The sequence below is a fragment of the Carlito syrichta genome, unplaced genomic scaffold (assembly GCF_000164805.1).
Source record: "Carlito syrichta isolate Samal-C Ts95f unplaced genomic scaffold, Tarsius_syrichta-2.0.1 Scaffold308266, whole genome shotgun sequence".
Lineage (NCBI taxonomy): Eukaryota > Metazoa > Chordata > Mammalia > Primates > Tarsiidae > Carlito > Carlito syrichta.
In genome coordinates this window covers 73,769-95,999 of record NW_007252362.1, presented here as the reverse complement: position 1 = coordinate 95,999, position 22,231 = coordinate 73,769, and the positions used below count along the sequence as shown (strand labels likewise).

General features: G+C 34.9%; 1 protein-coding gene across 2 annotated transcripts in view; it reads right to left on the bottom strand.

Moving 5' to 3' along the window:
* Positions 1-22,231, bottom strand: part of DZIP3 (DAZ interacting zinc finger protein 3) — a 96,943-nt gene that overhangs the window by 39,310 nt on the left and 35,402 nt on the right. For both annotated transcript variants that reach the window (XM_008065385.2, XM_021716198.1), the window contains exons 11-21: positions 21,196-21,288; positions 20,277-20,329; positions 17,130-17,206; positions 14,393-15,010; positions 12,568-12,600; positions 11,058-11,227; positions 10,245-10,289; positions 7,401-7,426; positions 5,626-5,791; positions 3,824-3,919; positions 3,250-3,377 (exon numbers count right to left, since the gene is read on the bottom strand). In XM_008065385.2, coding sequence (XP_008063576.1) covers positions 3,250-3,377; positions 3,824-3,919; positions 5,626-5,791; positions 7,401-7,426; positions 10,245-10,289; positions 11,058-11,227; positions 12,568-12,600; positions 14,393-15,010; positions 17,130-17,206; positions 20,277-20,329; positions 21,196-21,288 — 1,505 coding nt within the window. The remainder of the gene's footprint in view (positions 1-3,249; positions 3,378-3,823; positions 3,920-5,625; positions 5,792-7,400; positions 7,427-10,244; positions 10,290-11,057; positions 11,228-12,567; positions 12,601-14,392; positions 15,011-17,129; positions 17,207-20,276; positions 20,330-21,195; positions 21,289-22,231) is intronic.

Sequence of the window (22,231 nt, the reverse complement as noted above, 5' to 3'; positions counted from 1 at the left end):
GAATATATTTTTAGTCCTTCCCTCTCTCCTCTTCTGTTCTTCTGGAATTCCAATGACAAATACTTATGCTACTGTCCCACAGGTCCCACAGATTCTTTTTTATTTCTTTCCCCGAGTCTATTTTCTCTTTGTTCTTCAAACTGGGTAACCTGTATTCATCTGTCACAAGTTAACTGACTCAATCTTCTCTCATCTTTACTTTACTAGTAACTATATCCAGCAAGCTTTTATTTCCATTATATTTTCTACTTATATAACTTCCATTCTTTATTATAACTTACTATTTCTTTACTGAAAATTTCTGGGTTGTTATTTGTTTCAAGATAATTCAATTTTGTTGAAGCATTTTTATGACAGTTGCTATAAAATCTTTGTCAGATAGTTCCAGTATCTTAATCATCTTAATATTGTCATTTGTTGGTCTTTTCTGTGATGTGCTTTTCCTGGTTCTTGGTATGATAAGTATTTCCTATGTAGCCTATATGTTTTGGATGTTATGAAACTTTGGGTTCTATTTAATCATCCTATTTTTAGTAGGCAGTCCTCTTGTTGAGATATAATGGAAAAGCCAAGGAGGTTCAGCTTTGCACTGGGCCCTCCCAGCAAAAGTGGGTATTGATTCATAGTCTCAATGCAAATGAGGTGTGTGAAGTTCAGCTATGCCCTCAGCCCCACTGACACCTTCCCATGAAAGTGGAGCACCAGGCCAGGTTCGGTGGCTCAGCCTGTAATCCCGCGCTTTGGGAGGCCAAAGTGAGTGGATTGCCTGAGCCCACGGGTTCGAGACCCGCCTGGGCAACTTGGCGAGACCTCATCTCTACAATAAAGATCAAAAAATTAGCTGGGCGTGGTAGCGCATGCCTGTAGTTCCAGCTACTGGGAAGGCTGAGGCGGAAGGATCTCCAGAGCCCAGTAGGTCGAGGATGCAGTGACCGAGAGCGGCCACTGCACTCCAGTCTGGGCAACAGAGTGAGACTCCAACTCAAAAAAAAAAAAAGAAAGTGGAGCACCAGCTCACACTGCCTTTTTGCCTCCAGGTTGGGTATAAGATCAGCTCCTCCTGGGCCTTATTTACATCAGGTATGGAGAAGGCAAAAGGCTGACTCACACAACTTTGCTGTTGCAAGGTGGAGGCAGAAGCTCAGCTCCCTGTTGTGTCCCTCTGGTATCCATGGAGGGGAGGAGGGACAGTGGAATGCCAACTAGCCCCAGGGGTGAAGACCTAACTTCCCATAAGGAAGAGTAGGAATGAAGCCTAGTATTGACTAGTCCTGCCTCAGACTGGCTTGTAAAGTCACACTGATGCTGGGTAGAGGTAGAAGATTAGCTCCCAGCTGGATCACACTGACATATCCTGGCAGATGAACTGAAGTACTACCTCCTTTTGCCTGGTAGGAATTGGAAGTCAAGTGCCTGCTTAGAATTGCTGACATTACTCCAGAAAGGAAACAGAATAGCTGTCACACACATCAGGTGGGAGAATCAGAGTACACTACTTACTTCCGAGGGGGTGGTGTTTGGGTCACTGGTATACAGCTAAAGTAAGATGGGTATTGTCAAAAAGGTTCTCTGTTTTTATACTTTCCTTTTGCTGGCCCTTTAGCTAGAAGAAATAGGGTTTTCTTCAAAGTTTTTTCCCCTGTGCTTACTGGGAGTTCCAGGTTGAAGGTGATATATGGGAGATATATGGGAGGTAATAAGAAAACTTACTGCCATTTTCTTCCTTAAGTTTCAATGTCTTTAGACAGTATGCTTTTTTGTTTCACCATCTAGAGTGTTCCTATGCTTGTTTGTTGTGTTACATCTAGAGTGTTTAAGTTGTAAGAGGAAAGAGCTGTGAGAAATGGGGCTACTACATCTTGGTGGACTTGGAAGTCACTCTGTTGTATGTAATTTTAATCCTTACATGTTAATCTATACTCTCTAGTAGCTCATAATGAAGGTCTTCCATATTTTAATATCCTCTACATGTGCCCTAAATAATTTTTCTTACATAAAGGATATCTGATAAATGTTTGGTGGATACTCAACACTGAATGCTCATTGTGTGAAGACAAACGCATCCCCTAAAGTGGTCTGTTTTTAGCCTTAGGCATACAACAGTACATAGACCAGCTAACAGAGTTAAGGTGGTTTTTTTAAAAACTGTGCTATTATATGACATATTTCTGTATTGGCCATCACCTTCCAGGCTAAAATACAAAGTTCTGAACGCTGAAGTATGACTTCTTAAGTGATTGCAGTCAACTTAGTTTGTCCAAGCTTTCTTAGGTCCTCGCCAGCTTCTGAACTTGAAGGGTCTCTCTTACTCTAGCAGTGGCAAGACTGAAAATATTTACAGTCACCAGAATTATGGTATCCAGTTCTTCCTAATAACCCTTTCACATGAGAGATATAATATGTGACAAAAAATTTAACACCTAAATCTTTGTCAAATATTTTTCCAATCTTGTAAGAAATATCTTGCACACCTTTCTCTAAGACATTCCTAGCCCTTCATGTTCTCCCTATCAGCGTTCTAGGAATTGCCATGGATTTTTAAACTAGACTTCATGAACAGTTGGTATCTTATGGTATCACTGTTTATTAAAACATGTTACAAACTATGCTCCTATTTCAACTAACACAAGTGGGAGACAGTGATTGGTAGAAAAAGAATAAAGCAGGTCACTCCTTTTCTCTTGTTAAAAAAGTAAGAAATTTTGGTCTTAGGCATTTAATATTTAAGGCTATAGGAGAAAGAAGATTGGTGGGGGGTGGGAGGAAGAGTGTCAATAAATTTATTTTCAATCTCTCAGGCTTGGAACACAAAGACTCTGAGCAACCAACACACACACACACACACACACACACACACACACATTAAAAAAACTATTCAGTTGATTCCATGGGTATCTTTGAGGAATATACTCAACATATGCTACAAAGAAACAGCCAATCATTGGTCACATTTTTACAAATTAGAGTCATGACTTGAAAGTTAATTATCTTTCTCATGTAATTCTATTATCTTCATACTTGTTTAGCCAGTTCATGAAAAGCTTGATATATAGTGTGAGCAGCTGCTTATTTCTCAATTCAGTTGGCAGGCAAAAATATGGCTGGTTTTTAAGCAAGTGCAATTCTATGGTTGGAGTTCCTAATGTGCAGTTATAATGCCACCTTGTGGTTCTACAGGGATTAATTATTAAAGATACTCTATTATGAAGCAAACCCAGAATTTCCTTTTAACAAAAGATTTATACTTACTTGGAAACCTTATTGATTCCAAAAGCCACTTGTTGGTTAAGAGATGCAATAATTTTGTCTTTCTTTTTAATCTGCATTTGATTTTCCTGCCACCGAAAAGTCACTGTTTTCAATTGTCTTTTGAAATCCTGATCAATGAAAAATATTTGTTAATTCTTTCTAGTTACCAGAAATTGAAACAGAGTTATTTTTATTTATTTATTTTTTTTTTTGAGTTGGAGTCTCACTCGGTCACCCAGACTGGAGTGCAGTGGCCGCTCCCGGCCACCGCAGCCTCGACCTGCTGGGCTCCAGAGATTCTTCCGCCTCAGCCTTCCAAGTAGCTGTAACTACAGGTACGTGCCCCGACACCTGGCTGATTTTTTGATTTATTGTAGAGATGAGGTCTCGCTGCCCAGGCGGGTCTCGAACCCGCGGACTCAGGCAATCCACTCACCTCAGCCTCCCAAAGGCGCGGGATTACAGGCTGAGCCACAGAGCCCGGCTCAGAGTTATTTTTAAAAAGAAAATGCCATTAAGTTTACTGTTTGAAATGCTACTCCCTTCCCTCAGATCTAAAGGCAAAAGTACTTACTTCACACTGATAGTGCAATTTATAAAGCTGCCGTTGACAAGCAAGCCTTTCTTTTTCAGTTTCTCCACAGTCTGCGGTTACCTTGCCAGTTGAGCCCTATTAAGCAAATGGAATGTGCATGTCTTATTTTTCCTCTAAAAATAATTACTAATACTTTAGTTACAGTATTTTTAAAGGATTTAAAGTTGCCATCTAACATTTATTGATGTTTTTTGTCAAAACATCACTACTAGTTTAGATAAACCTACCTCCACCATTCACAACATTTGCTAAACAATACCAGAGTTACACGCCTGTTGTTTCTACTACTGGATAACACTATCTGCATGCTTACCATTTCTTAAGTATTTTCTTTGTAACGTTTTTATTGTCATAACAACCATATTAAATAGGCACTCTTTATTCCCATTTTAAAGATGATATAAAATGAGTAAGGTGCCCAAAGTCACATAGTAAATAGAGAAGCCTATTTCCAACTCAGTTGGAGTCTCACCCTGTCGCCCAGACTAGGGTGCAGTGGCCGCTCCCGGCCACTGCAGCCTTGGCCTGCTGGGCTCCGGCGATCCTTCCGCCTCAGCCTTCCGAGTAGCCGGAATTAAAGGCATACGCTACCACGCCCGGCTGATTTTTTGATTTATTGTCGAGATGAGGTCTCGCTGCCCAGGTGGGTCTCGAACTTGCGAGCTCAGGCAATCCACTCACCTCAGCCTCCCAAAGGCGCGGGATTACAGGCTGAGCCACCGAGTCCGGCTTCAGGCAGTCTTAATGACCCAAGCACTTAATTATCACACTGTATCATCTTAATGTTCAAGTTATCGACTAGATTGTAAACTTATAATAACAGAGACCATATCTTAGCATAGCTTTTGACACAATGCAGATGATAAATGTCTGTTTAATAAATGAATGTCAACATTTTTTGAAAAAGGTGTGTGACATTTTAATTGTCTTCAAGTTATCATAGCTTTCATGGTGACTGGATGAAAACCAGAGATCCCATATTTAAACTTTAGTGTGTCATCTAAAGAATGTCATTTTAAATGTACATATTCTAATTAGAAAGGAGAAAAGTATGGTAGTTACATGAATTTTGTACAACCAGTCAGGTAATCATTTGCACTAACTACCCTTAGACAATGGATACCATACCATTATATTTAAACTAAAGAGCAGGTTGTCACTGAATTCTCATGAGTGGTTAAAATAAGTTTTTTTTTAAAAATAAAATATATTCTTTTGTTTTTGTCTAATTAAGTGCTCTGCTGAGGACTTAAATCATCTTAATATGCCTCTTCACATAGGTACATCATTCTAAGAAGTGACTACCACCAGAAATTTAACCAAAAAAATTGTTGTACATTAACCTTTTCTGTAGACATTTCATGGTAATAACCATATTTAATTTAAATAAATGAAGGCAACTTTGTTTTACAAAACGATTTTCCTCAAGACATTTAATTCAGTGGGATTATGCTAGTTTTTTTTTCTATGTGGTATTCAAAACCCTTTGCAAGGAATACATCTGTATCAATTTTGCCCAGTAGTTAAAGCCAGGAAATGGTTTGTGAGCTAAAGTAAAAAGTTTCCAGCTCCCAGAAGTTTTGGGTTTTTTTTCTATTTTTCTTCATATGAGTATATCACTCAGAACTACCCTTCCTATTTATTTCTTTCTCCTCACAAACACAGCATAAACCATGGGCTTTTCAAAGAGACATGCTGTTCAAAGAGGCACAGAGAAAACCAGGTAAATTGTATCTGAAAGAAGGAAGGCAGAGTTGTACCCTCTTCAGTGTCATGCTTACCTGCTCTATCATGTCCAGAATATGCAATTCATCCAGGCTATAGAACCTGTCTTCAGTTGCAGAATCTTCTTGAATATCGTTTGCATCATCTCTCATAAATCTACTGACTGAATGTGGATTTGCTTGTTCTTTTTTCAACTGCTCTTCTTTTTCTGCCATAAATGTACTATAATGGTGACATAACCAATATGATCTTTTATAACTGTATAATGCTTTTCATCTAACATACTGTTTCCCAAATGAATACTGTACTCATCTTTTGAGATGCTCAGCATTAGAAAGGCTCACAGACAAAGTTTGGACAGTGTTCATACTTAGTCTTTCTCTTGAAGATTCACAATGAATATTAGCATATCTGAGATACCACTCAATCAAATTACCTATTTAATACTGTTCATACCAGTGTTTTCAAGAATCATAAAACTGTAGAGTTCATTTTTCAAAGTATAACTATTAACATCAGTTACTTTGGGAAACTGTACTTTGAGAAATATTGGCAAGCAATTACACATCTGCTATATTATTTTACCATTGTAATATTCTTTCTCTTCCACAATTGTTGATTTATGAACTTCAATGTACCTTTAAATAGAGGGTTGCAAATAACAACAAAGTAGACTGTAAAGTGGAGGTTTCTTTTCTAACAGGACTTTTTAAAAAAACTACAGTAACAACATAGTAGCTAAACCACTAATAGGTACCACTTTCTAAAAAATGAAAATACTATATACAATGGCAATTAACCAATTTTTATATTATGTCTAAAATTTAAAAGCATGCTACTATCCTTTCACTTGGTCTATTATTTACTAGCTAAGAATTTCCTTTCAAGATCTCCTTGAATGGTAATAAGAAATAATATTTTTACTTATGGCGTGATATAAATGACTTGATTTTACTAGTGAATAGAAAAATCTAAAATACATTATCCCTCTTTTAGGACACTAAAATATAGAAAAATAATAAAATCAATGCTGATAGAATAATTTATAAAATGCTATATAAACAACCACTAGGTTATCACTGAGGTATTTTAGAGTAACCTAAACATTTTGGAAAGTTCAATGAAATCAATAGCTTATGTAGACCACTGGTTCTTATACCCAATTAATTTTCTAAATTAGCTGAAGAGCTTTTAAAAATTAAAAAGTGTTTCCAGACACACTTACTAGTTTATGTCCTTAAGTGTTCTCTAAGTTACTAATACTTAGTTAACAAATTTCTTGGTGGGAATAATGACATCTTCACTAGACTGTCTCATCTACTACATTGTCATCAGTCATGCACAATATATCTCACAGTGGTCTTTTGACATTAAAATGTTTCCATTAAAGGTTCAAAACATACTGCCAACAACTGTATTAAAAAGTAAAACTAAAAAACAAAAAAAACAAACAACTTTTTGGTAGAAGGGGTGAGTGGGACATCATAACAATCCATTCTTTAAAGTTAAGTCTTAGCCAAGATTTGGCTACTACAATGTAGGCTATATTTTAAAAGATTTTATGCTATACCCAAGTTAATCCTTGAATGATGCAGTTAGTATTAGATGACTCTTGAGTAGCCTTATAAAGAAATGGTAAGAGATTCTACTCTTCCAAAGCAAATGATACTTTAACTTTTTGTCACTTTCTGTTAAAAAAAGTGGCAACTTATTAAGACAAGGAACTGTCCTTTCTTCTCTTAGTGAGTAAACTAACCAAAGAAAGGCTATATTAGGATAGCACTTTGAAAATTCTGAGCAGAACTTAAATATTGAATAAACTAATACTTACACTTGCTCCTCTTTTGAGTCCTTATTCTGAAAAATAGTATCAAGAATTACTAATCTGTATCAACTATACCAATACAACACGGTGATACAACTACATTTAGGTCAATGTTTCTCAAACTTTTTGATTATAACCACAGTAAGAAATAAATTTTATATCATGATGCTGTATGAACTTACATAGATATTTTATACATAAATGTAAAACTGAAATGTAAGTTCCATGAAATAAATCTCACTTATAATATATGTGATGAACTCTGCTATTTTTTATTCTCATTTATATCCTTTTTTAAATGGTGCTTGTGACCCATTAAATTGATTTTATCATTGTTACTGAGTCTTGAAACATAACTTAAAAATCATTGATTCAGATAATGGAGGTGAGCACTGAGGCTGTATTTGTACCTATTGGTATACCTTGGGACAGGATGTATGTAATTCCCATTTATTCCGACACTTGTTACAAGGTTCTTGAAAACCTACATATAAGGAGAACTAAGACAGATATATTGAGAATCTTAAAAATGAAGTACTGAGGAGATCATAATTTGGAAAAAAATCTTTAAAAGCCTTAAATTTTATATTCATTAAAATAAAACTTTAAAGGCAACATACCCAATAAAGGTAATATCAATGACATTTAACATGTATTAAGAGTATTACAGTATTCTACTATCTCTTGCTCACAAGAAACTTCAGGGTCTCCTTCTCCACAGATAGATGTTGTACATATAAATTTGTTTTGCTTTCTTGTCTATATACTATGAAGACTTGTTTTTCAGTGTCTAATTTTATGCTTAACATCCAGTGCCAATTTGATTCTATGTTTTAGAATTATTGACTTCTGCATTGGTTCTACTGTGCTTGAACCTGAGTTGAAAAGACCTGGTTGTTCATTATAAACACATCTAGTCTAGTTGATTATTTCTCAAATTCCTTTTGACTCTTCCCATGACAACTTTATGCCAATGCATGTATCAGCTTCTCATATATATTGCTGCAAGTTCCTTCTTGAAGTTGGGGAGGCCACCAACTTGAAGGGCTGGACATAGTTCCTGTCATGTTTCTTTTTTCCCAAGGCTTCATCACAAAAGTCTTCTATAATTTTGCCCAACAAAACCCTGGGTGGAAGGTGGGAGGATGAAATTAACTCCCCAAAGAGTTATTTACAATTTGAATATATTGGAAGTTAAATATTTATCTAAGAGAGAGAACATGAAAGAGCAGCTACAAAGTTCCTATAGATCATTAGTTAGAAGTTATCTGTACCGTCTCCTCTATTTTCCGTACAAATTTTACTTTTTCTTCATGTTTTTTTCAAAGTCTGTGATAGGTATTATGACTACTGTTAGGAGGCATGTTACAAAACATATAATTAACAGAGGACACAATTTCATGCATGGAGACTGTGTTGTGACTCTGCATAGCACAAGCAAATTTCTATATGCTAAAATTTTTCATGAGAATTGATTAGAGAATTTGATTGACTTCACTTTTTATAACTAGTTGCTTACACTACAACTAGACAATTCTTTGCACCTATAACAACAGTAATTGAGTATTTGAATAGGACTATCCTATATGAAATAGTAAAATGCATACATTTTAGCATTTCTGAGGCCCCACTTTAAAATTTAAGGAAAAGATACAAGATATAAGATACAAGATCTCTCTTCTAAATGCCTAAACTTTATCTTGATAAAAATTATCTTATTTTCAAAAGTACCCCAACTTCATTTAATAAACTGAAAAAAATCATAGGATGTTAAAGAAGCAAAAAGTTCCTAGATATTTGATGTTATTTAGTAAGAGATTTTTAATGTTACTAGTTATACATTTTTGAGTGGTATTTATATTTGTTTCCAGTTATATTTGTTCCCTATTTAATTTCAACTTGATGTAGAAATGGGACTTTCCATTTAAGTAAAATTGGCTATTTGAACATTTTAATTTTATGGAAGTAAAGAAGAGCACACTATATACCCTTGGAAATTAGTTTTATGGTTTGACAGCTATAAATTTACTTGGCCAACTTTATGTAATATTAGACCTGAGACTTACCAATATTCTGACAAAAATGAAAAATATCACTAAAATAACAAAATAGGCTGTGTTTTAAAATTTGTGTATACTTCCAAATGACTATAACATAAGCTCGCCACATTATAGTTGGACAAATATTCTCATTCAGTATATAATCTACAGAATATATCAGGATTTAAATATATTTCCAGGCGAGAAAACCAACATTTTTTCCACCTCAAAGTTGCACAGCCTGCTTGATTTTAGAGAGATTCTTGGCATTCCTTTGTAGTTTTCCAAGCAATTAAGAGACTTGTTGCTAAAACTGTTCTACAGATAGTGACTTGTTCATTTTGCAACTGGCAAAAATCAAAGAGGCAATGAAAGAAATCTGTACCTTTTTGGGGTACATTAATGTTAACATAGTCTCAGGCATAAATAAGAAAACCAAGATTTCCTAAGGCTTTGAAACCTACTTCTGAACATATGAGTAGAGACATGACAAAAAGAAGATGTTCTTAAAACAACGAGTAGGCATTTTAAAAATGAGTGGTATGTAGAAATTGATGAACTTTCCAAGTGACGAATTCAGTCTACTTTTTAATATATGCAAATGTATAAATTATGATTTAGGGACATGAAATATGATACACTGTTTCAATCGTTTAGAATGTAACATAGATGTATCTATAAGCATGTACTCAATAAGCTTTTAATCATTTGTGCTATATGTCTACTTAGACAATTTAAGTTCTAAAAATGAATTCATGTATTTAACTCAGGTGCTCATACCCTCTATTATAATTCTAATACAGTCTCTTACCTTTTTATTCTTCGTCTTTTTCTTTCTGTTAGGTTTGCTCTTAACCTGGAAGGTAAGAAATAAATCATTTACGTAATATGCTATTCAAACTGCACAACGAGTTATTTTGTAAAATATGTATGTGTCCTCCAACCACTGAGATCTTCTGTCATCTAATATTATAGATAATATTTTTAGGTTCTATAGAAACAATTATTTTCATTTTTAAAATTTTAACCTTAGTCTTCTGTACTTGATAAATCATTGATGTAAAAAGGAACAACATACAATGTCAATAAGTGGGCTACTGATAAAAGCTCATAGATGCTCACTGGCACATATGCATGTGAGTAACAAATGAGAAAGGCACTTTTTAAAAAGCAACATACTTCTGCCCATAAGATAAAAGAGTAAGCCTAAGAAGAATTTAGTGCCTATATAACTGTTACCACTTATCTGTAAAGAAATTTGGAGATTCCATTTTGTATTATTTTAATTATACCTTCGCAAATGTGTTCAAATATCTCAGTTTGCTCTTCTTTTCTCTCCCTTCTATTCCCCACTATATTTTCTTCTACCCTCCCATATCCACTTCCATTACGCAGGATAAGGAACATACTACAGTCTAGCATAGTGCCTGCCACATAAGTGTTGGCAATATATGTTGCAAAATAAATGGTTAAGACATTAAAGATAACGGAAGGAAGTGTTCTGTGTGAACACTATGATAAATATTAATTAAGATTGTCTGGGATGCTTTAAGTACAGCATATGCAACAAACTGAAGGATCAGAATAAGTTCTTCTTAATTAAAATATTAATGAGAGCTTATACTTCCTGGAGATCTTTAGTAGATTCTGTTGAAGATTCACTAGGTATTGAGGTTCCATCTTTATTCATTTCTGCAAACTGTATTTCAGGGTTTGATTTCACATTTATATTGTATTCCATGATAGGTGGACTTAGTTCTTCTTCCTCATTCTGTAACTCTTCTATTTCAATTCCTAAATATTAAAGATAAAATTTTCAAAATCTGGATGTAAGCAATGTTAGCTTCAAGTATTACAAATATGTTTGCCATAAAAAAAGAACATCCCAAAACAGAAACAGAAGACATCTTACTTTTTTTCAATTACTAGGTGAAAATGCAATGTCCATTTATCAACAACCTAATAATAGGTACATATGCTAGCCTGGAAGCAATCAATCTGAACCTAAATGCTATGATACTTAACTGGTATCTTTCTTTTTTTTTTTTTTTGAGTTGGAGTCTCACTCTGTCGCCCAGACTGGAGTACAGTGGCCGCTCCTGCCCACCGCAGCCTCGACCTGCTGGCTCCAGTGATCCTTCCGCCTCAGCCTTCCGAGTAGCCGGAATTACAGGTGCGTGCTACCACGCCCGGCTAATTTTTTGATTTATTGTAGAGATGAGGTCTCGTCTGTCCAAGCGGGTCTCGAACCCACGGGCTCAGGCAATCCGCTCACCTCAGCCTCCCAAAGGCGCAGGATTACAGGCTGAGCCACCGAGCCCGGCTTAACTGGTATCTTAAGTAGACTCTAGATATTAGACATTCTAGAACTTAAATAGACTAATATTAAGTTTCTGAGTGTCCTGACATTGATTCTACTTACAGTGTAACTAGTAAGTATTATTTTAGGACATAAATCTGAAACATAATGAGAAGGAAAAGCTAGGAAAAAGCTAGGAAATCTATGTTTTCCTTTTTTCTTTTTTTTCATAAGAAGGGTATCAGCCCCCTCCCATGTGACCTTTTCTTTGACACCATGCTCTCTGATATTGCCCCACAGACTCAGTCTCAAAATGTGTGGACTTTGTTAGACAAAGTTCACAGATGGTCCAACGCTGACCCCTAAACAAACCCATGGTGCTGTTTTCTTAAGTATAATTTTAATTGAAGAATATGAATTACATTTAAATAATAGCAACAATTAAAATTTTTAAAGGCACCTTACTACTTGGCAAAAAAAGTATATAGCTATAAACAATGACAGTTAACCAAATAAAGCTATATGCATTGAACAGCCCATATGAGTAGGTAGAGCACACAGGTAGGTATTTTTGCCTGCTCAAGTCGTTCTATAAGTAAAAAGCTAGAACACCATCCGTGGGTAAATGCTAGGGCACATGCACTAAAACCAAAGCAGAGTAAGGCTCATTCTAGATTCAGCTGACCAGTGGTGATCTGATCACATAATTTTCTAAGCTTTTAACAAACAGTTATAGATTATAATACAGTTTATCTGACCAGTAAACATTCCATAGGTATCCCTTAGGTATCACAAGTTAAAGGTCACTCAGGCATTTAATTTTAAATATACTTACGCTGACTGCCTGTTATTGACTGTAGAGCAATTCCTATGGTATATAAAGAAAAAATTTAGATGTACAACTGCAAATGCCATCAACAGATGTCTGGCTGAGATTAAGAAAAGCCAGAATATTTTTACATTGCATCAATGTACTCTATAGCTAACTGTAAAAATAGTCAGCTTTGCTCATGAATTCAGTTTAAACAAAGCATCATTTTTAGATTATCATATAAAGGTTATAAAGCCATGATTAGAGAGAGAAAATAAACAAAAAATTGATGGTTCATAACAGTTAAAGTCTCAAATATAAGCACTTTAAACCAAGTAGCAAATTCTTACTTTTTATAGTCTAAGGCCATGAAATAATAACAATCAATAATAAAGCAAATTTCGAACGGCAAGTTGATTTTTTTCTAGCAATATGAATTATCCAGATTAGCACTTCCTTTCCTTCCCCATTAATATTTATTAAGTACTTACAATGTGCATCAGGCTGGGTTAGGCTCTAAAGATTGAATGGTGAAGAAGACAGCTTTCGTGGAGATTTAGTGGAACAATGGAATCAAAAGATCAGATATCCAGATAAAACCTGCATCTGAAATAGTTACTGAAAGAGCTATAAGATGCTAAGAAAGCCTCTATTAAATGAAATGGACTTGACCAATAAGCTCTTGAGACTACTTTAAAGAGAACTGCTTAAAATACCTTGAATTGAATTAGTCCTCAAAGCCAGTTCCCAAATACTTAACTTTTGTTATTAACAATCTTAATAAAATAAATGTATTATTTAATTTATAAGTCAATTTATAAGTCAAAAGTTCTTGCCTGACTTTCTTACATTGCCAAACTTAGTGTTTTCTTCTTTTATACTTAGATTAAGCAAGAAAACAAAGGTATCCCAGACTGGAACTGGGACATAGAAATTATCTCTGAAGAATATCTGACCCAGTTTAACAATTACTAGAAACTTGGGAAGTTGTATGTTTAAATAGCATCAGCATGGTCCTCACTTGTTCACTAGGCTGTTAATAACTTAGAACAAGGAAAAGTCATCCTGAATAGCACAGCAAGGATGTTAACATGCCTTGAATTTTGCTTTCCAAGAGGAGAACTGAGAAGCAATCTGGGACATTGGAGGGGAGGTCTGATATCTTCTCCATATCAACAGAAAACTCTGGGAATGGCCACTGCTGAATGATACCTAATTTTTAAAATTTCCCACAGGCAACAGACAGCAGCTAAAATTTTAAGCTAAATATAAAGGTTCAGCTAGATAAAAGAAAAAAAAAACATACACCCACTGTGTCTTAAAGGGCATCCTTGAAACCACACAGTACCTATATTACATGGTTTTAGACATCCTGAATTTTGGAGAAGTGGTAAAACTCTACTTAAAAATCTTCAGTGATTTCTTTCTGGAAATGCAAACTCCTCAATATGGCAAAAGAAATCTTGAATGCACTCTGTCTACAGACTCTCTCCTATTTTAATCTCAGTAATGCAAACTTTCTTAGTTTCCTGCATTATATATATTTGTTTCTATACCTTCTTGTATCTTTCTGAAACATTCTTGCCGATCTTCTTCACCTGGCTAACTTCAACATGTCATTTAAGAATTCTATTATATTCTCCAGAAAGCTTTTTCAGACTTCCTTTGGCTAAAATTTCCCATGGCATTTTGGAAACATCTCTGGCACTATAATTTCTATTACCTTCTTAGTGAATATATTTTCCAAAAAAATGTGAGCTCACTGAACATCCCACTCTTTGCACTGTGCCTGGCACAGATAAGACACTCAGTGAAGGTTTATTGGCCAAAGTAAATAATTATTTAGTACCTTGTTGATAGCAGGACAACATCCTCTGTATAATTTCTGGTACTGGTATGCCTAGGTAGATGGATAGCTGATGGTAATCAAGTGAGATATTTTCAATGGGATTCTCCTTCACTTTATCAATATCTTCTTGCTTCATCCCAAGGCGCAGAAGAATATCTGAAACTTTTTTCCAAATTGAATTGAATTGTGACTCAGTGAGACCATTCATCAGAATCTCACTAAGGAGGATATCCCTGTATTTGCACAGCCTCAGGATGTCTGCAGACTTAGAGAGATCAGAAGGTGGTGGCTCCATATTCCAGCCTTTTTTAGGTGCAGGAAACACATTCAAATGTTTTATGAGAGCTAGTAGAAGGCATAAGTCAAACTTTTTGGACTGTGGTAGCTCCTTGTTTGGGGGATAAAGCAGATGCCATGATCCACCCAAAGGATGATTAGTCCAAAGATGATTGTAGTAGGATTCCAGAACATTCTTGTGTATAAGAAGCTCTTTTTTCAAAAGAGGGGGGGGCATAGCCTCATCAAATATTTGCCGGACCATGTCAGTACCAGAAATAATAATTATATGAAGTAGATGATAGAAGTAATTATAGTCAAGTTTGAAGATAGGCATTTCATCTGAAAATGAATTTTGAGAAGTCAAGTCATTCTACATTAATGTTCCCTTTTTTAAAAATGTGGTCTCTCACATTACATTCGAAACTCCTGTAAGATAGAAACTACTCTAAAGAATGAAGTACAGTATAATGCTCTGCCACAGCCAATGCTTTAAAAGCATGCTGCTTTCTGTTTAGCTGTCAAAAAGTCTAAATACAAACAATGTTTCCAAGCAAGAGTAATCACAAGGACTAATCACCACAGAAGACTTTCAACCATCCAAGGTTTTATTCAAGTAAATGAGCTGTGGCAACCAAATAGCTTTGAAACTTATAAAATTTGCCAAGAATGGTAACTGCTATCATTTAATTATATTTTACTTAAATAATTATGCTTTATCCTAATCATCATTGTCCAGTAGAACATTCAGTGATAAAAATGTTTTATACTGGCACTGTCTACTACTCACTGAGCACCAGAAATGCCATTTGTATGACTAAGGAACTGATTTTTTTTTTTAATTATAAAGATGCGGGGTACAATTCAGGGTTAGGTATACAAACGTTGATTATGCAGGTACCCTTGTTGATGAGGTAGGTATACCCCTCCCTCTCAGCAGTTTCCCTCAACTGCCAATCCCACCCCCCATCCCCTGGCAGTTTACTACCACTGCCAATCCCTTTCTTATAGCATCATAACTGCTCAAGGTCCACTTATGAGTGAGAACATATGGTACTCCTAGTAGCTACTATATTAGACAACTCAGATCTGTATCAACAAACATGAAGTGACCTAATGCCTTGCAGCATCAGCAGCCACCTGAGAGCCTGTTAAAAACACAGAATCTAGGGCCTCACTCCAGACCTACTGAATGGATACCTGCATTTTCACAAAATCACCAAGTATTTCAAGTACATACATAATGCTTCAGAAGCATTGATACAGCAAATCTCATGTTCTTATCCTCTCAAAAAAATAAATGATTAAGTAAGTATTTCATCAATTAAGTGGAATAAGGATTGAGACTGAACTATTTGGTATTTTCCTAGTTTAGTACTACTTCCGAAAAAGGAGAGTAGACTGAGGTGAATTCAAAAGCAGCAATAATTTGGTATATGATGGTATTTTGTTTTTGTATGAATATCAAAATATGTAGTTATAACATGTAGTTTATTATTTCATCCTTCAGGATTATATGTTTCAATAGATTTTTAAAATTAATATATTTGCTTGAAATACTTGACATACACTGTGGAGGCAAATAAATGTAAAGAGTAAGTGATTCAGGGAGCTTTCCCTGGGTTGCTGGGATTAAAGACATCCATTTCCCCTAGCAAGAAGGACTACCACCAAACAATTCTTCAACAGAAGGGCCCTAAAGGTCTCCAAGTGCTGGGCAGGGCATTTCCTAGCATGCTCCTAAACAGCTGGCTCCTAACTTCAGGCTGTTTTGACTCCAGGCCAAATATGCTCATTCCTTCCATGCAAGCCTGCTCTAATGCTTGCTCTGTTAAGAGGGAATGGAGCGGCTGGGCTCGGTGGCTCAGCCTGTAATCCCAGCATTTGGGAGGCTGAGGAGAGTGGATTGCCTGAGGCCATGGGTTTGAGAGCAACCCGGGGCAACTTGCCGAGACCTCATCTCTACAATAGATAAAAAATTAGCAGGGTGTGGTATAATGCGCCTGTAGTTCCGGCTACTTGGAAGGCTGAGGCAGAAGGATCTCCAGAGCCCAGCAGGTCGACGTTGGGGTGGTGATGAGTGTCCCACTGCAGTCTAGCCTGGGTGACAGAGTGAGACTCCAATTAAAAAAATATAAAAATAAGAAGAGGGAATGGAGCAAAGAAGGAGAGGTTGGTAGAAAACCTCTGCTGCAACACAATCTCATTATGTAGTCACAGCTATGCACCATATCTAGCATGCCTCTCTATTGTATGCCAAGGTAATGTGAGACCCATATTCCTGCAGATACTTCTGTCTGTGAGTTCCAGCCTACACCAAGTGCTGCTTGCTGGCCTAAACCCAAGCCCAATATATGACAAACACAAATGAAGACATGGTTGTTAATGGCATGATACTTACTGAGAAAGTCAAAAATTTAACAAACTTTTCAGTAGGAGGCATATAAAAGTAAAATAATACCTTTTGTATTACATTTTAAACTGCTCTTCGGTCTTATATCAGTATCAGCTATTTTCAGAGACATCAATTTTTTATAACTGCAAGTGGAAAAAAAAGTTACAATGAAAATACCAAATTCAGTCAAGATTTCTGCTATAACCATGTTTGAGTATTTTCATCTGCTACTCCTGGAAATAATTCAAAAAGCAGAAAAGTTACTGTACAAATAAAGACCACCAACAATGACAACCTCACATTGTTACTTTCATGGAATTTAATAGGTTAGATAGTATCGCTAGACTTCTATACAAAAAGAATCACTTGACAAGTTTACTTGCAAGAAGTCTATACGGTAGCAGAAACAAAGAAAAGAAAGCTTTGTATTGTTCAAAAACACAAAAATATAAAACAATAGCAAACCTAAAACAACTCCTTAGTCCTCCCTTAACCAAATAATTTTTTGGGAATAAGTATGCCCAAAAACCCCCCAACTCATTCAATGCCCAGTGCTTTAAAAAATAAAAAAAAGAAAACAATATAACATCAATATAAATAATTAGAAAAGACAAAGGGAAGAAGTAGTAAAATTTATTAAGTAGACTAAGTACAAAGTACATGTTGCTGTTAAACAGATTAAAAATTTGTAGCTTGGCTTTGAAATGAACCCTCCCGCAATATACACAATAAAAAAAATCAAACAAAACATCAGAATGTAAGTTTAATGAAGGCAGAGATTTTTTTGGTGGTGGTGGTTGTTATTTAGTGGCTGTTGTTAACAGATTTTATCTCCCGCACCACTATGACACTGCCAACTACATACTAGTAAGAAAAAATTAAAACTAATGATATGAATTATCAGCAAAGATACTGAGTAAAAGAAAATCTCCTATACTTCTGGTGATGAGTATAAATTGGTAAAATCACTGTGAAAAACTTTAGCAAAATCTAGTGAAGCTGAAAATATGCAGAAACGGCTTATATATTCTGGAAAAGTTTCTGTATATAGACACTGGAAGACATGCAGAAGAATGTTCATTGTAATGCTGTTGTTATAGCCTGAAATTGGAAATAAATATCTATCGATGGTAGTAGAATGATTAAAGTAGTATAATGATATAATAAAATTAGAGCAATGAAAGAACTACAGCTATAATTATAGTAAAAATGGATCATACAAACATGATGTATACTTTAAAATGCATAAGAAATGTTTTCATGTAAAGTCTGAAACAGAAAAAAGTTAAACTACACTTATAAGTAAATTATTATGAAATTTATATGTAGAAGTAAAACATATAAGAACAATAGCATACCAGCCTGTACACCATAATAAGACCATGTCTCTACAAAAATAAAAAATAAAAAATAAATAAGCCAGGTATAATGGCAGGCACCTGTAGTCCTAGGTACTCAGAAGGCAGAGGCAGAAGGATTGCCTAAGTCTGGGAGGTCAAGGCTGCGCTGAGTCACGATCGCGCCATTGCACTCCAGCCTGGACGATAGAGTGAGACTCCCCCACTCAGAAGAAAAAAAAAAAAAACAGCACTAGCACAAAAGAAAGGAAGAAATGAAAATATATTATTGCAAAGTTCCTACACTATACATGCTGTGGTATAATTTTCTTCAAAAATAGACATAAGTTAAAAATGTGTACTGTAAGTCCTTCAGCAAACACTGGGGGAAAAACAGAAAATTAAAAAGGAACAGATAGGGAAAATTGAAAACAACAAGGAAAATAGGTATAAATCAAACCATATAAATAAGTACATAAAATGTATATGACATGAAAAAATCACATTAAAGGCAGAGACCATCAGATGGGTACTTAAAAAATGCAAGAGCTATGCCACTTACAAAAATATCTCTTTAAATACAGACATATACAGGGTGAAGTAAATGCAAAAGGATATACCATGCAAACACTAATCAAAACAAAGCTAGAGAGGCTATATTAGTATCAGAAAAAAAGACTTAAGGAAGGAATACTATCAGGGATAAAATGAGATGTATATAAACTGGTCAAATAATCAAGGAAAAAATTAACAATCCTAAATATGTATGTTACATCTAACATACATATATATTTTTGAGTCAGAGTCTTACTCTATTGGAGTGCAGTAGCAAGATCATGGCTTACCACAGCCTAGACTTTTGGAACTCAGCAATCCTTTCACTTCAACCTTACAAGTAGCTGGGACCATGGCATGCAACACCAAGCTTGGCTAATTTTTTTTTTTTTTTTTGTAGAGATGAGGTCTTGCTATGTTGCCTAGGCTGGTCTCAAACTCCTGAGCTCAAGCAATTCTCAACTTGAATTGAGTTCCTGCCTCAACTTCCCAAAGTGCTGGATTACAGATGTGAGCCACTGCACTTGGCCATCTAATACATTTTTTAAAAAATTACAGAATAGCATTGGAAAGATCACTAGTCCAGTTTTGAGCATGCTGGACTGTTGATATTTGTGAAAAATAAAAACGGAGATATTCAGCATGTAGGTAGGTATATAAGGTCAAGATTTTAGAAGAGAGATCTCTGCTAGAGATACAGATTTGGTATTCATTAACTTCAAGGGAAAACTGATATCTTAGATATCAATGCAACGTCCCTGACAGACTGAAAAATGGTAGAAATTTACAATTTAAACAGAAAAGAGAATCAGTGAATTAGGAGACCTTTTTATATTGAAATTTTTAATTTTAATAGATACCACTCTAATTTCAGTACAACTTCTATTTCAATAGCAATGTCTATTAATTCCCATCTTATAATTTCTGCAATACAGTTTTCTCATAGAAGAAACAGGAAGATTCTAATTGTGACACAAGTTTTTCTGACCTAAATAAGTTTTGAAAGATGAGAGAAAGTTTTTATTCTAAATCGAACTAAATAACTAAGAAAAATATGTTTTAATTAAAGAAGACGATTATTTTCAATGTAAGGGAAAAGTATCCATATAATTTTTCCTTCCCTGCTTTAGATGTGAAATCTACAAGAAGAACAGAGAAGGATATAAATGACAATTAAATACTGTTTTTTTCACATACCTTAATACTACCTTGAAATAATGGAGTTCCAACAGGTGACAGAAATACAGAAGAAGGAAATAACTAAAAAAATACATACATGCTAAAAAAAAAAAAAACCCAGAATATTTTATTTCAAGCTTACCTTGCTCCTAAATTTTCAATGGTTACATATTCATCTTTTCTTATAACTTCAAACTGCAGGTAATAGAAAGAAAAAAAAAAAGCCCTAAAGTATTTCAACTTTTAAAATTCTTTAATGTTTTTTATTAGTCTTAACATTTGAAAAGAGGCATTGATAATGAAGCCACAGTGAATAAAAACAAATAAAACAGAAATAACAAGGTGAATAATAAACAATCCTGATCAAAAAACAAATTAAGAGTTAATCTTGAAAAGTAGAACTACTTTATATCATTATAGGACTTAAATGCCAAATCTTAAATACAAAAGCAGTATATCTAAAGATAAATAAATAAGATACATTTCTGTTCATCGTTTTCGCTTATTTTTTTATAAAATAAAAAATTCAACTAGATATTTCACTAATTTAAAAAAAAATGGAAGCCAGGCTCAGTGGCTCAGTCTGTAATCCCATGCTTTGGGAGGCTGAGGTGGTGGATTGCCTGAGCCCACGGGTTCGAGACCCGCCTGGGCAACTTGGTGAGACCTCATCTCTACAATAAATCAGAAACAAAAATAAAATGGATATTATCTGAGGATATGTTATAGATCAGGTACTATATGTGATGTTTTATAGCTAGTTTCATAGGAAGCTATTAACAGACTAAAAGAGGTGCAGAAAATTTAAAATTATTTTTAACCTTAGGTGGTTCAAGATATTCTCCTCACTGGTATGTTTTGTCTCTTCTTCTCTCTAATTTTTAATTTTCTTGTTCTTAAAGATCACTTAAGTTCTACTTTGGATAAATCATAGCAATAAAATCAGAGTTCAGTCACCATCAAAGAGAATATCACTAAAATTCTATTATGATTCCCAAATCTGTTCCGAATAAAAAACATTTTTTCAATGAAGGAAAGAAAAATAAAAATGAGATACCTACCAAAATTTTAACAATTCCAGGTATATCACATTGCAGCATCCTTACCATGTCACCTGTACATCCTTCCTTCAAACATTTTTTCCCACTGAAACTCTAAAGTTATTAATAGAAAAAGCAATAAAAATGGAAAAAAATCACTCATATGAAAATCTGATTATATCTAAATAAACAGCATTAGAAGCAGATGTTGCTAGATAGTAAACTGAAAGATGTGAATAAACATTTGGGAGCTGTTTAAGATGGTCCATTTCATATATCAGTGAATATCCTACTTAAAATGTATAGTTTCACTTTTCTCCCTTATCATTTCTACTTCAAAATCTTCAAGTCACTATAATGTATTTGCTGTTCCAGGGAAAGCAACTTCAAGTAAAATGTACTAATTGAGTGTAAAAAGGATTACTGAATTTCTATCAGACAAATGAGGATTCCAGGGGGAAAAAAGAATAAAAATGTTGAGTCTAAAATTCCATAAGGTTGAAATATTACCATGCACCTTTTCAGACCACAGTGGAATAAAATATCAACACCAACAAAATTCTCCCAAAGCCCACAGAGACATGGACACTAACAGCATGATGCAGAACAACTACTGGGTCAACAATGAAATCAAAACAGAAATTAAAAGATTCCTGGAAACAAATGAAAATGAAGAAACATCTTACCAAAACCTCTGGGACGCCATGAAAACAGCTCTAAGAGAGGAATTTATATTTCTATGAACACATATCACAAGAAAGATCACAAGTTGACTGCCTAACAAATCACCTAAGGAAGCTGGAAAGAGAAGACCACCAGAACTCTAACTTTAGCAGAAGAAACCAGATCACCAAAATAAGAGCTCAAATGCGGGACACAGAAGACAAAAATATAGGAAACATCAACAAAACAAAAAGTTGGTTCTCTGAAAGAATTAACAAGATTGATGAACCCCTAGACAGAATGACCAAGAAAAAGAAAGAAAAAGCCCAAATAAACACAACCAGAAATAAAAAGTATCAAATCACAACTGACTTCAAAGAAATACAAAAGGTTA